Source organism: Alosa sapidissima, chromosome 23 (genome assembly GCF_018492685.1).
Source record: "Alosa sapidissima isolate fAloSap1 chromosome 23, fAloSap1.pri, whole genome shotgun sequence".
NCBI classification, from domain to species: domain Eukaryota; kingdom Metazoa; phylum Chordata; class Actinopteri; order Clupeiformes; family Clupeidae; genus Alosa; species Alosa sapidissima.
This window is the reverse complement of record NC_055979.1, coordinates 16,271,471-16,288,146: the sequence shown is the minus strand read 5'-3', so window position 1 is coordinate 16,288,146 and position 16,676 is coordinate 16,271,471. Positions and strand designations below refer to the sequence as shown.

At 41.2% G+C, this 16,676-nt stretch overlaps 1 protein-coding gene across 2 annotated transcripts; it reads left to right on the top strand.

The window, feature by feature from the left end:
* The first annotated feature begins 809 nt into the window (after nt 1-809).
* pfklb (phosphofructokinase, liver b) lies at nt 810-16,017 on the top strand. Of its 2 annotated transcripts, XM_042079810.1 has the most exons (23): nt 810-881; nt 974-1,060; nt 2,109-2,182; nt 2,357-2,434; nt 3,748-3,937; nt 4,630-4,795; nt 5,273-5,317; nt 6,699-6,807; nt 7,634-7,729; nt 8,514-8,606; nt 9,761-9,886; nt 10,252-10,316; nt 10,452-10,515; nt 10,696-10,842; nt 11,354-11,424; nt 11,589-11,676; nt 11,907-12,059; nt 12,424-12,588; nt 12,849-12,910; nt 14,222-14,333; nt 14,533-14,632; nt 14,755-14,860; nt 15,193-16,017. In XM_042079810.1, exons 2-23 carry the CDS (start codon nt 979-981, stop codon nt 15,335-15,337), a joined length of 2,337 nt encoding a protein of 778 aa, XP_041935744.1. In that variant the 5' UTR covers nt 810-881; nt 974-978; the 3' UTR covers nt 15,338-16,017. The 2 variants fall into 2 exon arrangements, with proteins under 2 accessions (XP_041935744.1, XP_041935742.1); XM_042079808.1 differs by having other exon boundaries at nt 814-1,060.
* Nucleotides 16,018-16,676: the final 659 nt, after the last annotated feature.

Genomic DNA, 16,676 nt, shown 5'->3' with positions numbered 1-16,676 from the left:
CTCCTTCAGAACCGGTTTGGTGACTTTTGCTCTTTGTCTGTATCGGGGCAGCAGCAGGATGCTAATGTGGTCTGATTGCCCGATGTGGGGGAGGGGTTTGGCTTTGTAGGCTTCTTTCTGTGGGGTGTAAACAAGGTCCAGGGTGTTTTGTCCTCTTGTTGGGAAGTTTACATGTTGGTGAAATTTTGGTAGTACAGTTTTGAGATTGGCGTGATTGAAGTCTCCAGCGATGATTGTGAAGGCATCCGGGTGTTCACTTTGTTTTTCACTAACGGCCCGATACAGCTCATTCAGTGCCATGCTCCTGTCAATGTTTTTGTTGCTGGGGGGGATGTACACCGCGACCAGCAGAATCGCGGCAGAATCGCGGCCAGTGAGATCTGTGAGATCAAAGGATGACATGGATGTCATGTGTCACATTGTTCTAAGGTGCCACACTCCCAGCAAGTTGTCAAAGTTAGTAGTCTATCAGTGGTGGAAGTGACCTTTCAAGCTTTGGAGATCCCCATCACTTTGATGTGAATTCATAAGGCCCATAAATACGTTCTCATGGAACTTTCCTGTGTAAAATTCCACATTTGTCTACCCATTTGAGTCTACCCGTTTTATACGACTGACTGTTGATTGAGGCATATTAAGCAGGCTTCTGAGTGAAAGCAACAAATCATACTGTCAGATTTTTATAATGGTAACCCAGAGTTAACCGCAGCCTTGTTGACACTGCATTGTTGCGCTTCTGTGGATGGAGTCGTCCAGTATCGGGGGCGGAGCCTTTGCGTCTCCACGGAGCGTTCAACCCATAGGTTCAACCTCGGCGCATTTGCAGCACAGTGTGTGCCGAGAGAGGTCATTGGACGGCTGTCAACAAAAAGTATTAGTGTGTCAGTGCCCCTGGCCGTTTGTCGTTTAACTGTTCTTCTCTGTTTTGCTGTAGATTTGGCTTATTTGATTAACTTTGAATATCCCTGAACAGTCAACATGTTGGTGGATTTTGAGAAGCTGCGGATGACCGGCGCTGGGAAAGCCATCGCCGTTTTGACAAGCGGTGGAGATGCGCAAGGTAGCTAGCGGTGCTGCACCGTCTCAACTGTGTTCTAATTGTATATTTTTAGCTCGTCTAGCCAGTCAGGTTAATGATTTCCCTGCATAAGTTGTGTCATGCAATGTAGCCTACAGTGTGAACAGAAATCACTGCCTATCGTCAGAGAGCAAGACACGATGGCTTTTAAAATGCAGTGCACAGCTGGCAAGCAATGAAGGCCTATTAGCGTGCACTTTATAAACTACGCATTCGACAATGCTTATTATGATATAGTTGAATTATTTGTCAATTCGTGACAGAATGCATGAAAGAATAGGCTCTGAAAATATTAACAACAGTACAAACTAAGATGCAAGTAGCCTATTTAAAGCTGTCCGTTTACCCAACCGCACCGATCATCTATTTCTTGTTTTTCTTTCGCTTTTAATGCCCCTTTCTGTTTGTTGCCTTCATTATCACTGTGCATGTACATTGTCCCCAAACTATGTGCATGTACCAGATGGGCATGCATGATGTGCATCTCTAAGAAGCTGGTGGTAGTATTACGTAACTTTTATGTTTGACTGCACGTAGGCTATAGATAATTCAGCCTATGGGCGTGTATCCGAACACTGGCCAGTCAGTTTTCCCAGTCCATTGCTTGCTAAACATATTTGATCAAATGTTTATCTAATTTACAAAGTGGAAAGCAGTGACTTCTTGACATTCCATAAATGCTGGTTCCATTGTTTAGCTTATACAATTAACATTTTAAATTGTATCTAATAGATTTAGCCTAAAGTTAAAAAGTTAAGTTTGGAGGTTTGGTTGAGTTTGCCCACTCTGCATGATGCATTCACTGGTGTAGCCTACTGATGCAGTTATTTTATCTCTCATTCATCAACTAAGGTTGCCTCACCAATGTTTTCAGTTAATTCAGTTTTGGCTCTACAAATTGCCTAATTTTACCATATAGCACTACCCAGTTTTGGATCTCTGAGCAAGCCATCAAATAATTAAACATTTATTCGGGGTTCAGCAGTCTACTCGGTTTCCACCTGGCCAACCTGTTTGCTCTCATCTGCAGGTATGAATGCAGCTGTGCGTGCTGTGACTCGGATGGGCGTATATGTAGGAGCCAAAGTCTATCTGATCTATGAGGTATAGATCAATGTCTGTCTAATCTCTCATAGATGGTAGACTCACATGCATATCATTTTGGCACATTTGCTTTATTTTATTTGGTTGCATATTCATATGAGAACGTTGTGTAATAGATTCCCAAAACTCAATCTCTAAGAGAACCTATTTAAATAATGCACTGTTATGTTCTAGGGCTACCAAGGACTTGTGGATGGAGGGGACCACATCAAACTTGCCAACTGGCAAAGTGTGACAAACATCATTCAGCTGGTAAGGGTCACCATGAGACTGGCTAAAACCAGACTGACCCTCAATTGAAAATTGGTCTGCTCAGTCCACTTTCAGTTTCCAAGGAACGTAACCAGTGGCGAAAAGATATACATTAAACTCTTGCTGTATCCTTTCAGAAGTACAGCAAACACATCTTTCTGGTAAACAAAGTTTTAAAATTATTTTATACTGATGCCATCAGAGCAGCCAATGGTTGCGTACAAACTGCGGTGTCAACCATCCTGCCAGCTGTCTGTCATTGTGTAAAAGCTTGCCCCAATCTGGATAAGCGGTTGAGGTTGATTCCTGGGTTTTTTGGTGATTAGGAAATTGTCTTGAATGGGAGGGTGGCCATATGGATCAGCAGACAAATTCAAATGTGCTCACATATTGATCAGGCTCCACCCAGACTAGGTCACCACCACAAGGGCTACAGAACTAGTGCATAAATAGATAAATGTGTCCTTGAGATTTCAGATGTTTTCACATCAAACAGATATCCTATCCAAAACCAAACTGTGCCAGTAAGGTTATGGTTATGGTTATGGGATTTGGCAGACGCCTTTGTCCAAAGCGAAAGTAAGAAAGTAAGGTCATCTGATATCTGTCCTCCAAATTACTTTTCCAACAATTATTGTTTTTTCAGTGGTACAAAATGTTCTGGATGTATACCACACATGCTAAATAATGTTTGGAGATTTTAGAATGACACAACATTAGCACAATATTGCCTTGTGTGTGTGTGTGTGTGTGTGCGTGTGTGTGTGTGCGTGTGTGTGTGTGTGTGTGTGTGTGAGCAATACTTCATACTGGCCTCCAGTGCTGTGGTCCACTTCTGGAGTGTATCATATTGACCTGCAGTATACATCCATTATGTCTGTCCAAGTACTACATGCATAGCCACCATTGCAGGCATAAAGAGGTCTGTGGGGGTTAGTTCTGTGCTGCAGGATACTGATATCTTCCCTTTCTATGGGCAGGTTGCATGGAGCGTCTGTGACATTGTGGTGACTCAAAATTCTGAGCAAGCATAAGCTCTTGTAAGATAGATGTTTATTATCTTAAGTCACTGTGCGAGCATAAGCTGTTATGAGATAGATGTTTAATAGATTTAGTCACTGTAACATACACCAGGTAGGGGTCTGCACTGAATGCTAAAATTGTGAGACATTGCAATCAGGAGCATTATATACAAAGTTCAGTTTTAAAAAGGACTTTCATTAAAAGTTGGGATGTAATAGAAATATGTACAGATAGAGATATGGTTGTATTTCAATGTATGTAAATGTGTTGATCTGCTCTCTGCTCTCCAGGGTGGCACTGTGATAGGCAGTGCCCGCTGCAAGGCCTTCACCACCCGGGAGGGGCGTCTGGCGGCGGCCTTCCACTTGGTCCAGCGAGGCATCACCAATCTGTGTGTGTGCGGTGGGGACGGCAGCCTCACGGGGGCCAACATCTTCCGCACCGAGTGGAGTGACCTGCTGGAACAGCTGGTCAAAGAAGGTATGGCAAATCCAGTTTAACCATTCCAATTCTGATATCTCCAAATTCATAGTCAAAGGCATAATGGAACATGGTAATCACATTTAATCACTGAATGTACATCAAATCTAGTCAGGCTTACATAAAAACAAATAATCTAAATAATCATCACAAAAAAGTAATGATGCCCTAAGACAAGAAGAAGATAGAGGATTAATGAGAATGACTGCCTAATAGATGTGTCTGTGTTTTTAGCGTGCATGAGAAGAGCTCGCTAGCAGAGCCCTCTGTCTGGTTTGGGGAGGAATTTACGCCTCACTAACTCATGACTCAACCTCAATAGGAGACCCTGTCTGGTCTAGTCATACCAGGGCCCCTTCCCTCTTGAGGCTCTGCAAGGTTTTTAAAGTGACCAACACAGAATTTGGCATTGGATACAGCTAACAATGATGCATACAGGAAAATAAGGGCTATCAAGTTCCTGCAATTGTGTGTGACTGTGATGATGATGCTTAACTGAAAAAAATATTGTAATATTTCACTTTTTTAATATTTGGCTTCTAAATTGCCATTGTCTGTGATTTTTTTTTTTATCTTGCATGCCAAAACTGTGGCTGTTACATCCCCTGTTTGCTATGTGTTCAAGTTCAAGGACTGTATCTTTCTTTGTTTTTCTGACTCTCTTTCCCTCTCTCACTCTCTCTCCACATCAGGGAGAATCACTGACACCTTGGCCCAACAGTACACGCACCTGAACATTGTGGGTCTCGTCGGGTCAATCGACAACGATTTCTGTGGGACGGACATGACTATTGGCGCCGACTCAGCCCTGCACAGGATCATGGAGATCATCGATGCCATCACCACCACTGCACAAAGGTCAGAGGTCATCATAGCTGTGGGGCTTTATTTTAATCACACAACAGTGTAGATATTGCCAGACAGAGAGACTAGACTAGGATCTCAAAGGCTGCACTAGCATGTCCTGGATGCCTTTTGAGGGACATAATACCATGCACGGAGTACCTCTCTGGTAACAGATAGCAGTGTTTGGTAACAGTAACTGAGGACCTATAAAGAAACAGCCAAGTATGTTGTTATACGAGTGTACAGTTATCAGCCATCAGTAATGTAATCATCTTTTTCACGCCTGACCTTGGAGTAAGACAGTAGCATTGCTTATTTAAGGTGCTAGGGGATGAAGCCCTGTGTCTTGATGCCGTATTTCTATGCCTAAAATTGTGATTTAACATGGTGACCAAGTAAAAATGTAGCATGTTGTGATGATAGTTCTTCTAAAGGACAAGTTCCACTATACTGTTTTTCATTTCCCTATTTATGTCCTTGTGCATATAGCCATCAGCGTACATTCATTCTGGAAGTGATGGGTCGTCACTGTGGGTAAGCCTTCTGTAGCACATCTGTTTGGAATCATTCAGAACTGACATACTACATTTAAGACAAGACCACAGTAAGGCTTTTGCAATATCTGCTTTGCTAAGTCAGTGTAATGTGGTAGATATATTGGTATACATTTAATACCGGTAACAATGATTTAAAATATGATGAAGATGATTATGGCTGGATTCAACACTATTTCTTAAAACCCCTAAATAGGACACAGTTTGTCATCTTACTACTTGCGTGCCATTGGGTGTTATTTGCAAAGTCAAGTAGCCTGGGTGTTCCCATGCTGCCTTGCGCGCGATTTGATTCACGCTGCTAAGGCAGCCTGGAGACCATGGAGCAAATTTTCGCCTGAGATAGGGAACCAATCACAGAACAGGTGGGAAAGCAAGACGATGATGAACTATGCACAGACGCATTTGATAGACATCCGTGGCACCCAATAAACGGATCTGGGCATTTTTTTCAAATACGAGAAAAGGAACGTTTGGTTCCCAGACCACGTCTCATTGAGAAGTGGTGGCGCTAGCCAGGCTAAAAGTCAAGTGCATTGCATGTGGGTCATTCCACGTCAGTTCAACCAGGGCCCACGCACTTAGGTCTCAAAAAATTCTGAAAAAATTACCAGGTGTACCTATGTTACCCAGGAGACGCACTGTAAAATTACTGTTATGTAAGATCAATACTTTCCAAGATACAGCCAGTTTTACAGGGGGAGGGGGGTGTCGATTTTGTTCGGCCTCTTTTTTTTGTCAAAGTTCACAAGCCCACAGCGCAAGAACTAAACCATGTAGGAGGCTCAAATTTTGCATGCTGGTACATAAATAGGAATAGTATGTAGCAAAATCGTCACGTTTGGTCTGGATAATCCTGCATGGTCATAGCTGTCCCTCAAAGTTGATACAAATTTTATTGGAGTTTTTGGCTGGGCTCTGTTTAAGCCTTCAGAAGACATATATTTGTACTCAACATAGGCTCTTGATTTATTTTCCTTACTGAGATAAGTAGAAACACTCTCACAAGAAGCAATGAACAGAAAACAAATCCCTTCAGGGTCTGAACAGCAGACCTCACAAGTCTGAAAAATCATTTTGGTTATCATTTTCAGAGCACCCAAACACCTTGTGGGAATATACAAAGATTTTTTAAATATGTTTTTCTTTATTCTCCATGATCCCTTCTTTTTGAAATTAACCTGGTAATTTTTTCAGAATTTTTTGAGACCTAAGTGTGTGGGCCCTGGTTGAATTGACGTGGAATGACCCATGTGGTTATGGCCAGGCGAATGGCAGACCTCTGAAGTTTGCCTACAAATAGGACCCAAAGCTACCATCTTTGCCCATATAAAGAGATCTTGTGGTGTGGTGTGCTGCAGGTACCTGGCCCTGGTGTCCGCGCTGGCCTCTGGGGCTGACTGGCTCTTCATCCCCGAGGCTCCGCCAGAGGAGGGCTGGGAGGACCACATGTGTGAGCGCCTGGGAGAGGTGAGACCAGGGTGGGGTGGCGTTGGGCTTGGACATCCAAGGCCCTAATTTAAATGACGGGCCAAGTGCAAAGTCTAAAGTGTAACTAAAGCTCATTTAATCACTAAACAAATATTTGATGATTTAATACCCTGACCAAGATCCTTAGCACACACATCAGCGGGATGGATGTAGTTCATGCACGAGACACTTTACTCCCTGACTGACTTTGCACGTTGCCCAGTTTTTAAATGAGGGCCGCTAGTGTCTCCATGGATAAGGAACTCAGTGTTTCCCACAGAATTGAATTCCATTTGTGGTGGTTGGTTTGCAGAATTAACTTGAATACAACAGTTTTTAACAAATTAGCACAGCGTGGTTATGATGATAACCAGATTTAAGCACAATTTAGTACAACCTGGAAAATCATTGTGTGGTGGTCAATGTTGATATTGTGGTGGGCCGCCACAAATAAGTCAATGCATGAGAAAACACTGGAACTATAGGAAAAGTTAGCATCACTGCACTACTCTGTGATTAATGCAAAGCCTGTGTGACACGGTAGCATCTGTTACTTCCCTTATTACTTCCCTTCTTCAAAGGGAAACTCATGATTATACTTTCATGAGTCCTTGCAGCTTCTTAGAGGCGGAACGACTCTCGATTCAAAGAGTTCTAAGTAGACCCTCAGAGGTTCTCTTTTTTTATATGTAAAATGCATACTGTACACTTCCTATTCTGAGTATTCTGTAATATTTAGTGATGCTCCAGCTGTGAATGTGAGGCAATGCTACTGCTGTAATGAGTGTTTTCTTGAAGCTGCTTCGTCTTCTCCTCTGTTCTGTAGAGTCGAAGTAAAGGTTCCAGGCTCAACATTGTGATCATGGCAGAGGGGGCAATTGATAAACATGGCCAGCGCATCGCCTCTGACTATGTGAAAGATGTAAGACTATGCCTTCCGCTCTTCTATGTATAGCCTAGCGTGTGGGAGAGGGGCCACATGTGTAGGTGGAGGGTGGAGGGGTATCCAGTTGCCATTGTGGGACTGCATATAATTGTATGTTACTGTGTGTGTGTGTGTGTGTGTGTGTGTGTCTGTGTGTGTGTATGTGTGTGTGTATGTGTGTGTATGTGTGTATGTGTGTGTGTGTATGTGTGTATGTGTGTATGTGTGTATGTGTATGTGTATGTGTATGTGTATGTGTGTGTGTGTGTGTGTTTTCACCCTGTGTGTGTATTTATAGAATTAGCAGATGGGTGGTATGTGAGTGTCTCTCTGTGTGTGTGTGTGTGTGTGTGTGTGTGTGTGTGTGTGTGTGTGTGTATGTGTATGTGTGTGTGATGCTCTCTGATGTGTGCGTGTGTGTGTGTGTGTGTGTTTTCACCCTGTGTGTGTATTTATAGAATTAGCAGATGGGTGGTATGTGAGTGTCTCTCTGTGTGTGTGTGTGTGTGTGTGTGTGTATGTGTGTGTGATGCTCTCTGATGTGTGTGTGTGTGTGCGTGTGCGTGTGTGTGTGTGTGTGTGTGTGTATGTGTGTGTGATGCTCTCTGATGTGTGTGTGTGTGTGTGTGTGTGTGTGTGTGTGCATGTGTGTGTGTGTGTGTGTGTGTTGATCTCTGATCCATGTGTGGATGTGAGTGTGGCTCTGTGTGTGTGTGTTATGTATGTCTGCCCAGACATGTGTGTTCTTTGTGATCTAATCCCCGTCCCTCTTGGCCGTCAGCTGGTGGTGAAGCGGCTGGGCTACGACACCCGGGTGACGGTTCTGGGACATGTGCAGAGGGGGGGCACACCCTCTGCTTTTGACCGGGTGCTGGTGAGTGTCACAGGGAGGTCAGGGTTGAAAGGTAAATCAGTCTAGGTTCAGGGCAGGTTCACACACCATCACCTCACCACCTCCACCTGTAATATACCAGGTGGAGGTGGTGAAGTTATTTCGCAGCTGATGGATGAAAACATCTAAACAAAGAGCATTTTAACAGAGAGCTCATCAGAACCTTTTAAGGATTTCTAGAGTTCCTAATATCTGTGCCTTCGTGGCAACACAGAAAATAATGAATAGATAGCAGTGATTTCTTATGAAGTATCAGGGGCCAGAAAGATTTTGCAGAAAATTCTCTCTGAAGTGAAATCATGCAATGCAATGCCATGACTATGTATCAGTTTGACTGTGTTAGGTTGTTGATTAAATCTGAAAGCTGTATCTTTTTTGTACTCAGTCATTTATATTTAGTCTTGTGTTCTGCATATGAGATAAAAGGTACAACAGGGTCAAGAGTCAACTGATATGTCAGCATGCACAGTGTGAAAAGCATAGTTTTCATATTGCTCGTGCTTTTGGAGTGACCCAGGCCTGTAAAACGGATGAAGCACGGTTGAAGCGAAGGTCTCAGAAGTCACTGTGTGTGGTTTATTCTATCTCATGCCCCACGAGTGATGCAGTGAGGTAGGCATTCGGACAAAGCTGTACTATTATGGCATTGAAGCAGGCTACATTCAGTTCTGGAACATTTTCAGGGGCATGTTGGGACCATAGGGATCAACAGTAGATCAGGGGCATAGCTCCTGAATTGCGGCATGGCTTTCAAAGGTTGCCTGTGGTGTCAGATTCAAATAACAAGAAATAAATGATACTTAATCTCTGTCTGTACTACCTTTTTAAGAGTCTGACCTCACTCTCTTTTCCATTGATCTCTCCTCTTTCCTCATCTTCCCCTCTCAATTGAAATGAGCTTGTAAATAAACAAAAACAACAACAATATTAACAAAGAATAACTTTAGCCATACATATATGTTTAAAATGCTAGGTAAAAGTATTGCTATGGGTGAGAAATGAAAATCTATGTTGTATGTAAAAAATAATCTAAAATGTATGAAATATCCTTCACCCCTCTCTCTGTTCTCTCTCTCTTTCTCTCTCTCTGTGTTTCTTCCTATCTCTCCATCCATCCGTCTGTCTCCCTCCTGCAGAGCAGTAAGTTGGGGGTGGAGGCGGTGGTGGCCCTGCTGGAGGCCACTCCAGAGACTCCTGCCTGTGTGATTGGCCTCTCGGGCAACCAAGCCATGCGCCTGCCCCTCATGGAGTGTGTCAATATGGTGATTACACACCCCTCTATTTCCCTGTTTTTGGCAGCATGATAATGTAGTGCTCAACTTGAAAGCAGTGGCATTGCGGTCTTTTTTCCACTTATTTCCAAGCATGTTCTAAGACTGTTTTGAGGTTCAAGTTTCTTTTGATTAAGGCATCTAAATGTGCAGAGGATGCATACTTGTCTCCATCCCTTGGTTTTATTTGACATTATTTCACATAAACACAATCTTCATCTTCATCAAATGTGTGACAGTTGAAAGGGAAAGGAACATAATATAAGATGAGTGCTATTCAGTGTACCGGTAAATGTGTGTGTCTTCCAAAAAGTGGAGGACTAGTCGTATCTGATTTTTTATTTGTTGGTATTTAGACAAAGGAAGTGCAGAATGCCATGAATGAGAAACGCTTTGATGAAGCAATTCAGCTACGGGGAAAGTAAGTCACCATTTTGAATTATTGTAAATTATGACATTGAGTTGAGTGTAATCATCAAAAAACTGAAGATGGCTTGAACAATGTGATAGTTGATTGAATCTTGACTTGACTGAAAATGCTTTGCTTGTGTTACAGGAGCTTTGAAAACAACTGGAATACATACAGGCTTTTGGCACACCAGAAACCTGCGCAGTCCAAAGTAATCAGATTTCTGTCTGATTTCTTTCTTTTTTGGTCTCATGGCTTTTCATAGAATTAAGTGTATAAGTGTTTTAGGAATTATAGTTTTAATCTCATCTTCTGTCTGACTGTCTCCCGCTCTCTCTCTCTACCTGTCTCTCTATAATTGCTTCTTGCTCTCCTGTCGTCCTCTCTTCAGAGTAATTTCTCAATGGCCATCCTTAATGTGGGTGCCCCAGCAGCTGGCATGAACTCAGTGATGCGTTCTGCGGTCAGGGTCGGCATTGCCCAGGGACATCGTGTTTACGCCGTCCACGATGGCTTCGAGGGTCTTGCAAAAGATGCTGTACGTCCCAATCGCCTCTTTATGCCGTTTAAAGCAGACATAGAATGGAAAGACATTTTTGTCATTGACTTTGTTGAATAAGGAGAGTTTGGTACATGGCCCAAAGCTACCATGGGTGCCAGATATGCATGATATGCTAGATATCTGATATTTTATAATGGACTTGTAATTTATGATGCCTGTCAATCCATACATTTCCTCACTGGTTTGATTCTTCTGAGACCCCCTATTCTGCATAACTCTCTGTCTGTCTGTTGTGCTTAAGAAGACTGTATGAAGAAGATGATCTTTATTTGAATGGTTTCTCTCTAAAGACTGTGTAATAGATAGCATTCCTTTGTCATGGTCTACCTATGAGCTTAGTGGTTGTAACAAAATTCATCAGGACATTGGGTTGGGGCTTGCCTTCATTTCAGAAATGTTGAAAATGGCCAGACACTGAATAGCCTAAGTATTGTATGTGATGTTTCCTTTTGCCCATTTTAAGATTAATTTGCTCCTGGTGTTTCAGGTACATGAGATGCACTGGCATGATGTCGCTGGCTGGACAGGCCAAGGAGGATCACTCCTGGGAACCAAACGGTAGTGACTAGCACTGAAGGATTGTTTTCTTGCATTTAGGTTTTATTGTAGCCTTCCACAGTAAAGTATGAGTACTGCTAGCTGTACTCAGCTTTACTGTTACTATTTACTGTTCACTGTTAGCTCGTAACATGGTATCATTTTGTTTTACATTTTGTCCACAGCACACTTCCAAACTCCTGCATGGAGAAAATTATTGCTAACATGGGAAAATATGGCATTCAGTCCCTGATCGTCATTGGAGGATTTGAGGTTGGATTTGAATTCTACTAAATATTTAATCCACTTATTTTATGTCTTCTATCATTACTTTTGTATGTCTGTGTGTATCTACTTGCACATAATAATATGTAACTGAGCTCTGAGCTCATTGAGCCTAAAATATCTGCCAACATGTGTTTACATAATTTTTGCCTAATGTCACTTCCTTCCTGTGTGTGTGTGTGTGTGTGTGTGTGTGTTTGTGTGTTTGTTCTTCTCAGGCTTATGAGGGGGTCCTGCAGCTGGTTGAGGCTCGTAGTCGCTATGATGAGCTCTGTATTCCCATGTGTGTGATCCCAGCCACCATCAGCAACAACGTTCCAGGAACTGACTTCAGCCTCGGAGCTGACACCGCTGTCAATGCTGCCATGGAAGTAAGGTCAAATATACAGTATTTACATTATAGGAAAACTCTGGGGATTTTTCACATAGATCTCTGTTTCTCAATGTCACTAAGTACTGTCAGTACGGGGAAAAAAATTAAACAAATGGGTGCTACCTAGCTCGAGTTGCTGCAGCCAACAGCTAGATGACTTGAAAGATGCCCCCAAAGTGTAGCACTGTAGCTGCCTGGCTGCTCTAGCTGTTGTTCTAAAACTTTTACTACAAATACCTGGCATGGGTTCATAATTGTTGTACATCATCATTACCATTGTGTTCCTCTCAGTTTGTTTCTAATTACAGTATACAAATCCACATTTGTTTGAACCTAATTTAGACATCATCCTCTATCCACAGAGCTGTGACAAAATAAAGCAGTCTGCCACGGGAACCAAGCGCCGAGTCTTCATTGTAGAGACAATGGGAGGATACTGCGGTTACCTAGCAACCACCACAGGCATCGCCGTGGGAGCTGATGCAGCTTATATTTATGAGGAGAAATTTAACATTCATGACCTGAAGGCCAGTAGCACTCTTTTATGCCTTTTTGTTTATTTCCAACTTTGATTGAGGCTGAACAGGCTGAGTATTGGTCCTTTAAATAAAAATAAGGTCTGGTCTGGGTCAACCACAGTAAATTTACCTATGAGTCCCACTGTTGGAGTAATACTTATGTGACTGGATGATGTATTGTATTGTGGTATTGACAAAACCATCCATGTCTATCCCTATACCTCAGTTTTCAGTTTTTTATATCCATTGTGTAAAATGTGTTTTTACAGATGAATGTGGAGCATCTTACAGACAAGATGAAGAATGACATCCAGAGGGGCTTGGTGCTAAGGTATTTACCATTTAGATTAAAACATTTACTGAGCATTAGGTATGGGGGAACATTTCCATACAACATATGCAGATTTATTTAGCCTACAAATCCAAATTTACACTGGCACTCCTCAGTCCTAATCATATTGTAAAGGCATGTGTGCTGTGTTAAACAGCTGGAGAGTGATTAATTACTATGCCCATTTATCGCAGTGACAGCTACTCAGCTAACTACTTAAGCACATAAAAACATGAAAAAAAGCTAATTGGAAATGACTGGTTATTAAGCACGCAGTCTCAAACAAAAAAAGAGACTGAGTGAAGCCTGCTCCTACCATAGAATTATCAAAATGTCTTGTTCGTATTATAACTCTGTGAGACAACATTTGACCAACAGAAGATTAGAAAACTGTTCTAAGTCCCAAATAATTAGCAGAATCAAAGAAACTTTGCAAAACCAAAAATAAATTATATCTTGATAAAAAAAATTGTACATGCAGTGTCCTTATGATATATGAAATTTGACGTGACAAACAAAAAAGAATTTAATGATCTGATTTATAATTTGAAAACCCATGACCTGTTTCATTGCACAGAGAATAATGCAGTTTAAGATGAATGACAGCCTTTCCATACTAAAAAATCCTTTAAAAAAATATTTAAAGCGTAATACTTTCCTAGTGTGTTTTTGTTAATGTACCCGAGTCAGACTTTCGTTAAAAGGGTCAAATGGCCTTTTGAATGGGAATAGTAGGGGCACTTCTATTTTGATACATTATCGCGTCAAAATCGCTATTGAGAATATTGTTTGCGCACACATAGTTTACTAAAAAGAAAGGTTTTGGACAACTCACTCCTTGACTAGCAAGATGGCAGCGAGCAGAAAAACCAAGTGAGTTGTTCTTTCAACCTTTCTTTTAGTAAACTCAGTGTAGGCTACGCAAACAATGTTCTCAATGCTCAAGTTCATGTGTAGAGACACTGATGATACTTCGATTAAAGTTTCATGTTGTGTCGAGCCTTCTTAGTGTTTTAAAAATAGCGATTTTGATGTGATCATGTATCAAAATAGTAGTGCCCCTACAATTCCCATTCAAAAGGCCATTTGACCCGAAAACGACAACACATACAAGTTTAAAAGTAGCGCTTCAGAACGTAGGGTAATTATGCTTTCAAACGAAAGTTTACTCGGGTACATTCACAAAAACACCCTAGGATGCATTTTGGTGAAAGTTACGCCTTAAGTTAATATCCCTTGGTGCGGGCGAAGATGTGCAGTTTGTAACAACCACTCCTGGTGTCAGCAAATGTTTTGTGATCTTCTTTCCAGGAATGAGAAATGTAATGACCACTATACCACAGACTTCATCTTCAATCTGTATTCCGCTGAGGGGAAGGGTATCTTCGATTGTAGGGTCAATGTGCTGGGACATTTACAGCAGGTACGACTAAATGTATAAAGATAATAAGTGTGGTCCCTGAAATGTAGTGTATGTAAATTAAATATGGTTTCCTCTATCTGCCAAGGATGTGGTAGTCATCTACTTGTCAAGGAAATTTGCATCTCATTCTAGCAAAGTCATCAATGCTGGTTAAGGAATCTCACTGTAATGGCATTTTTAAAAAATATTTTTTTCATAGGGTGGGGTTCCGACTCCATTTGATAGAAATTTTGGCACCAAACTTGGTGTGAAGTCTGTCCAATGGCTTACAGAGAAGATGAGAGACACCACCAGGCAAGGTAGGGTAGTGCAAATATATAATCTGTAAAGATGCAGACAGGAAAACAATGGTGCATGTGTTTTAGCATGAGTAACTGAATGAAATGCATTGTTTTGTTTATTTGCATCGCTTCTTTCCCAGGTCGCGTGTTTGCAAATACTGCTGATTCTGCTTGCGTGATTGGAATGAACAGGAAGGTGATGTCCTTCAGTCCCGTAACTGAACTAAAGAGCCACACTGACTTTGAGTGAGTATCCATTACCCTGACCTATGTCTAACCCTCTGTCTAACTAATGGCTGGCAATTCAGGCCCACAATTAATGTGCCAGAACAAACAAGTAGATCATTAATCAATTGTCCAAGACTCAGCCGATTTTTTTAATATTAAAATATTCAAAGATTTGTTATTTGTTATTTTGTTTGGGTTAGAGTGGGGGTTGAATTCAGTTGAATTCAGCTGATGTGTAATTCAGTGTATCAAACATTCAAAACAAAGTGATTTCTTTTTATTATTGACAAGAGTAAATGGGAATGCTGTTGACCATATTTTGACCGTGTTTTGACTGTGTTCCCCCATAGGCATAGAATGCCCAAGGAGCAGTGGTGGCTGAACCTGCGTATGATGCTGAAGATGTTAGCCAAGTACCAGACCAACTTTGAGTATCAGACTGGGGAGATAGAACACGTGACGCGACGGACACTGAGCATGGAGACCGGATTTTAGAAGTGCTTCGAATGCTAGTTGTTTGGTTTTTCAGATTGCCATCCCAAACCAGAATGTAGGCTATTCCTTGTGATATTCATCATAATAGTCCCTTTTGCATGAATTCTGAGCCCAGAAGAATCTTTTAAAATGTGTAGCAGTTTGCATATTCCACTGTTGCATAACAGAATGCTTTTTGAAAGCCATTTGACAATCTGTTGTTTTGACGGTTGGTATAGTTTACTTTATGTAGGAGTTTGTGTTTGTACAGTAGGAGTATTCATTTAATGTATTAGGGTAATGGAATGAAGTATTATGTCCTTGTTTAAGTTCCATTGTGCCTTTGTTGTAAATGTTAGTTACTCTAAACTTGTTACTGACACGTTATGCAATGGTATTGCACCCGTCCAATCATGTTGTTTACTATAGGGCACATTTCAAATATTATTTAATTGCTTAGGCTACTGATGTTGAGTCAATAACACATTTTACCATAGTTTTGCCATAGTTTGTCTTCCATTTGATTAATATATTGAATCAGTTTTATTTGATTAATATATTACACTTAAGTCTTTTGTCTTGGAGCACTTGGATCCTTTTGTTTTGCTCCATTGCATTGATTCTTCCCTACTACCCCACCCTTGTTCAAGAAAATGCTGTCTTCCTTAATGAATTAATTAAATAATGTACTTTGACATGAACAGCTTGTCTATGTATTGATTCTTAGGTCATATTTTAATGTATATCAATTAAAAGGAGCCGTCAGGTTATGAGACAACAGAATTGTTTTAAATATTAGCCTTAACCCACATGAGTGTAACTGCAGAAGAACGTAATTTCTTTCTCTGAATAGCTTATATTTAATGCATATTTGTTAGATAAGAGTGTACACATATTTTTTAACCCTTGTGTTACATTCAAATCTTACAGACATCCTTTATCCTTGGGGTCAATTTGACCCCAGCTAAATAAACCCTCAAAATTATTATAATTCATATTGTTACAGTTTTTTTTGTGACAGGTACTTAAAATGTGTCTAACTGGATGTACCGCAGAGCGGTACAAAATATGACCGCTGCCCAGTCCAGCACATTTTTTCCACAAAAATAAGTCACGCTTGTCAAATTGTGTTCATTTCCTACTTTGTTCCTTTTTTTGTGTTTGTAATTGAGTGTGTGCAGAGAGTGTGGTTGTTTTTGTGTATGTTTTGTGTGTGTTTTTGTGTGTGTGTGTGTTTGTGTAGGTGTGTTTGTATGTGTGGGTGCATGGTTGTGAGGGTGTGTGTGTTTATGTGTGCGTGTGCTTGTTTGTGCATGTCATATGTGTGCATGTGTAGTGTGTGTGTGTGTGTGTGTGTTTA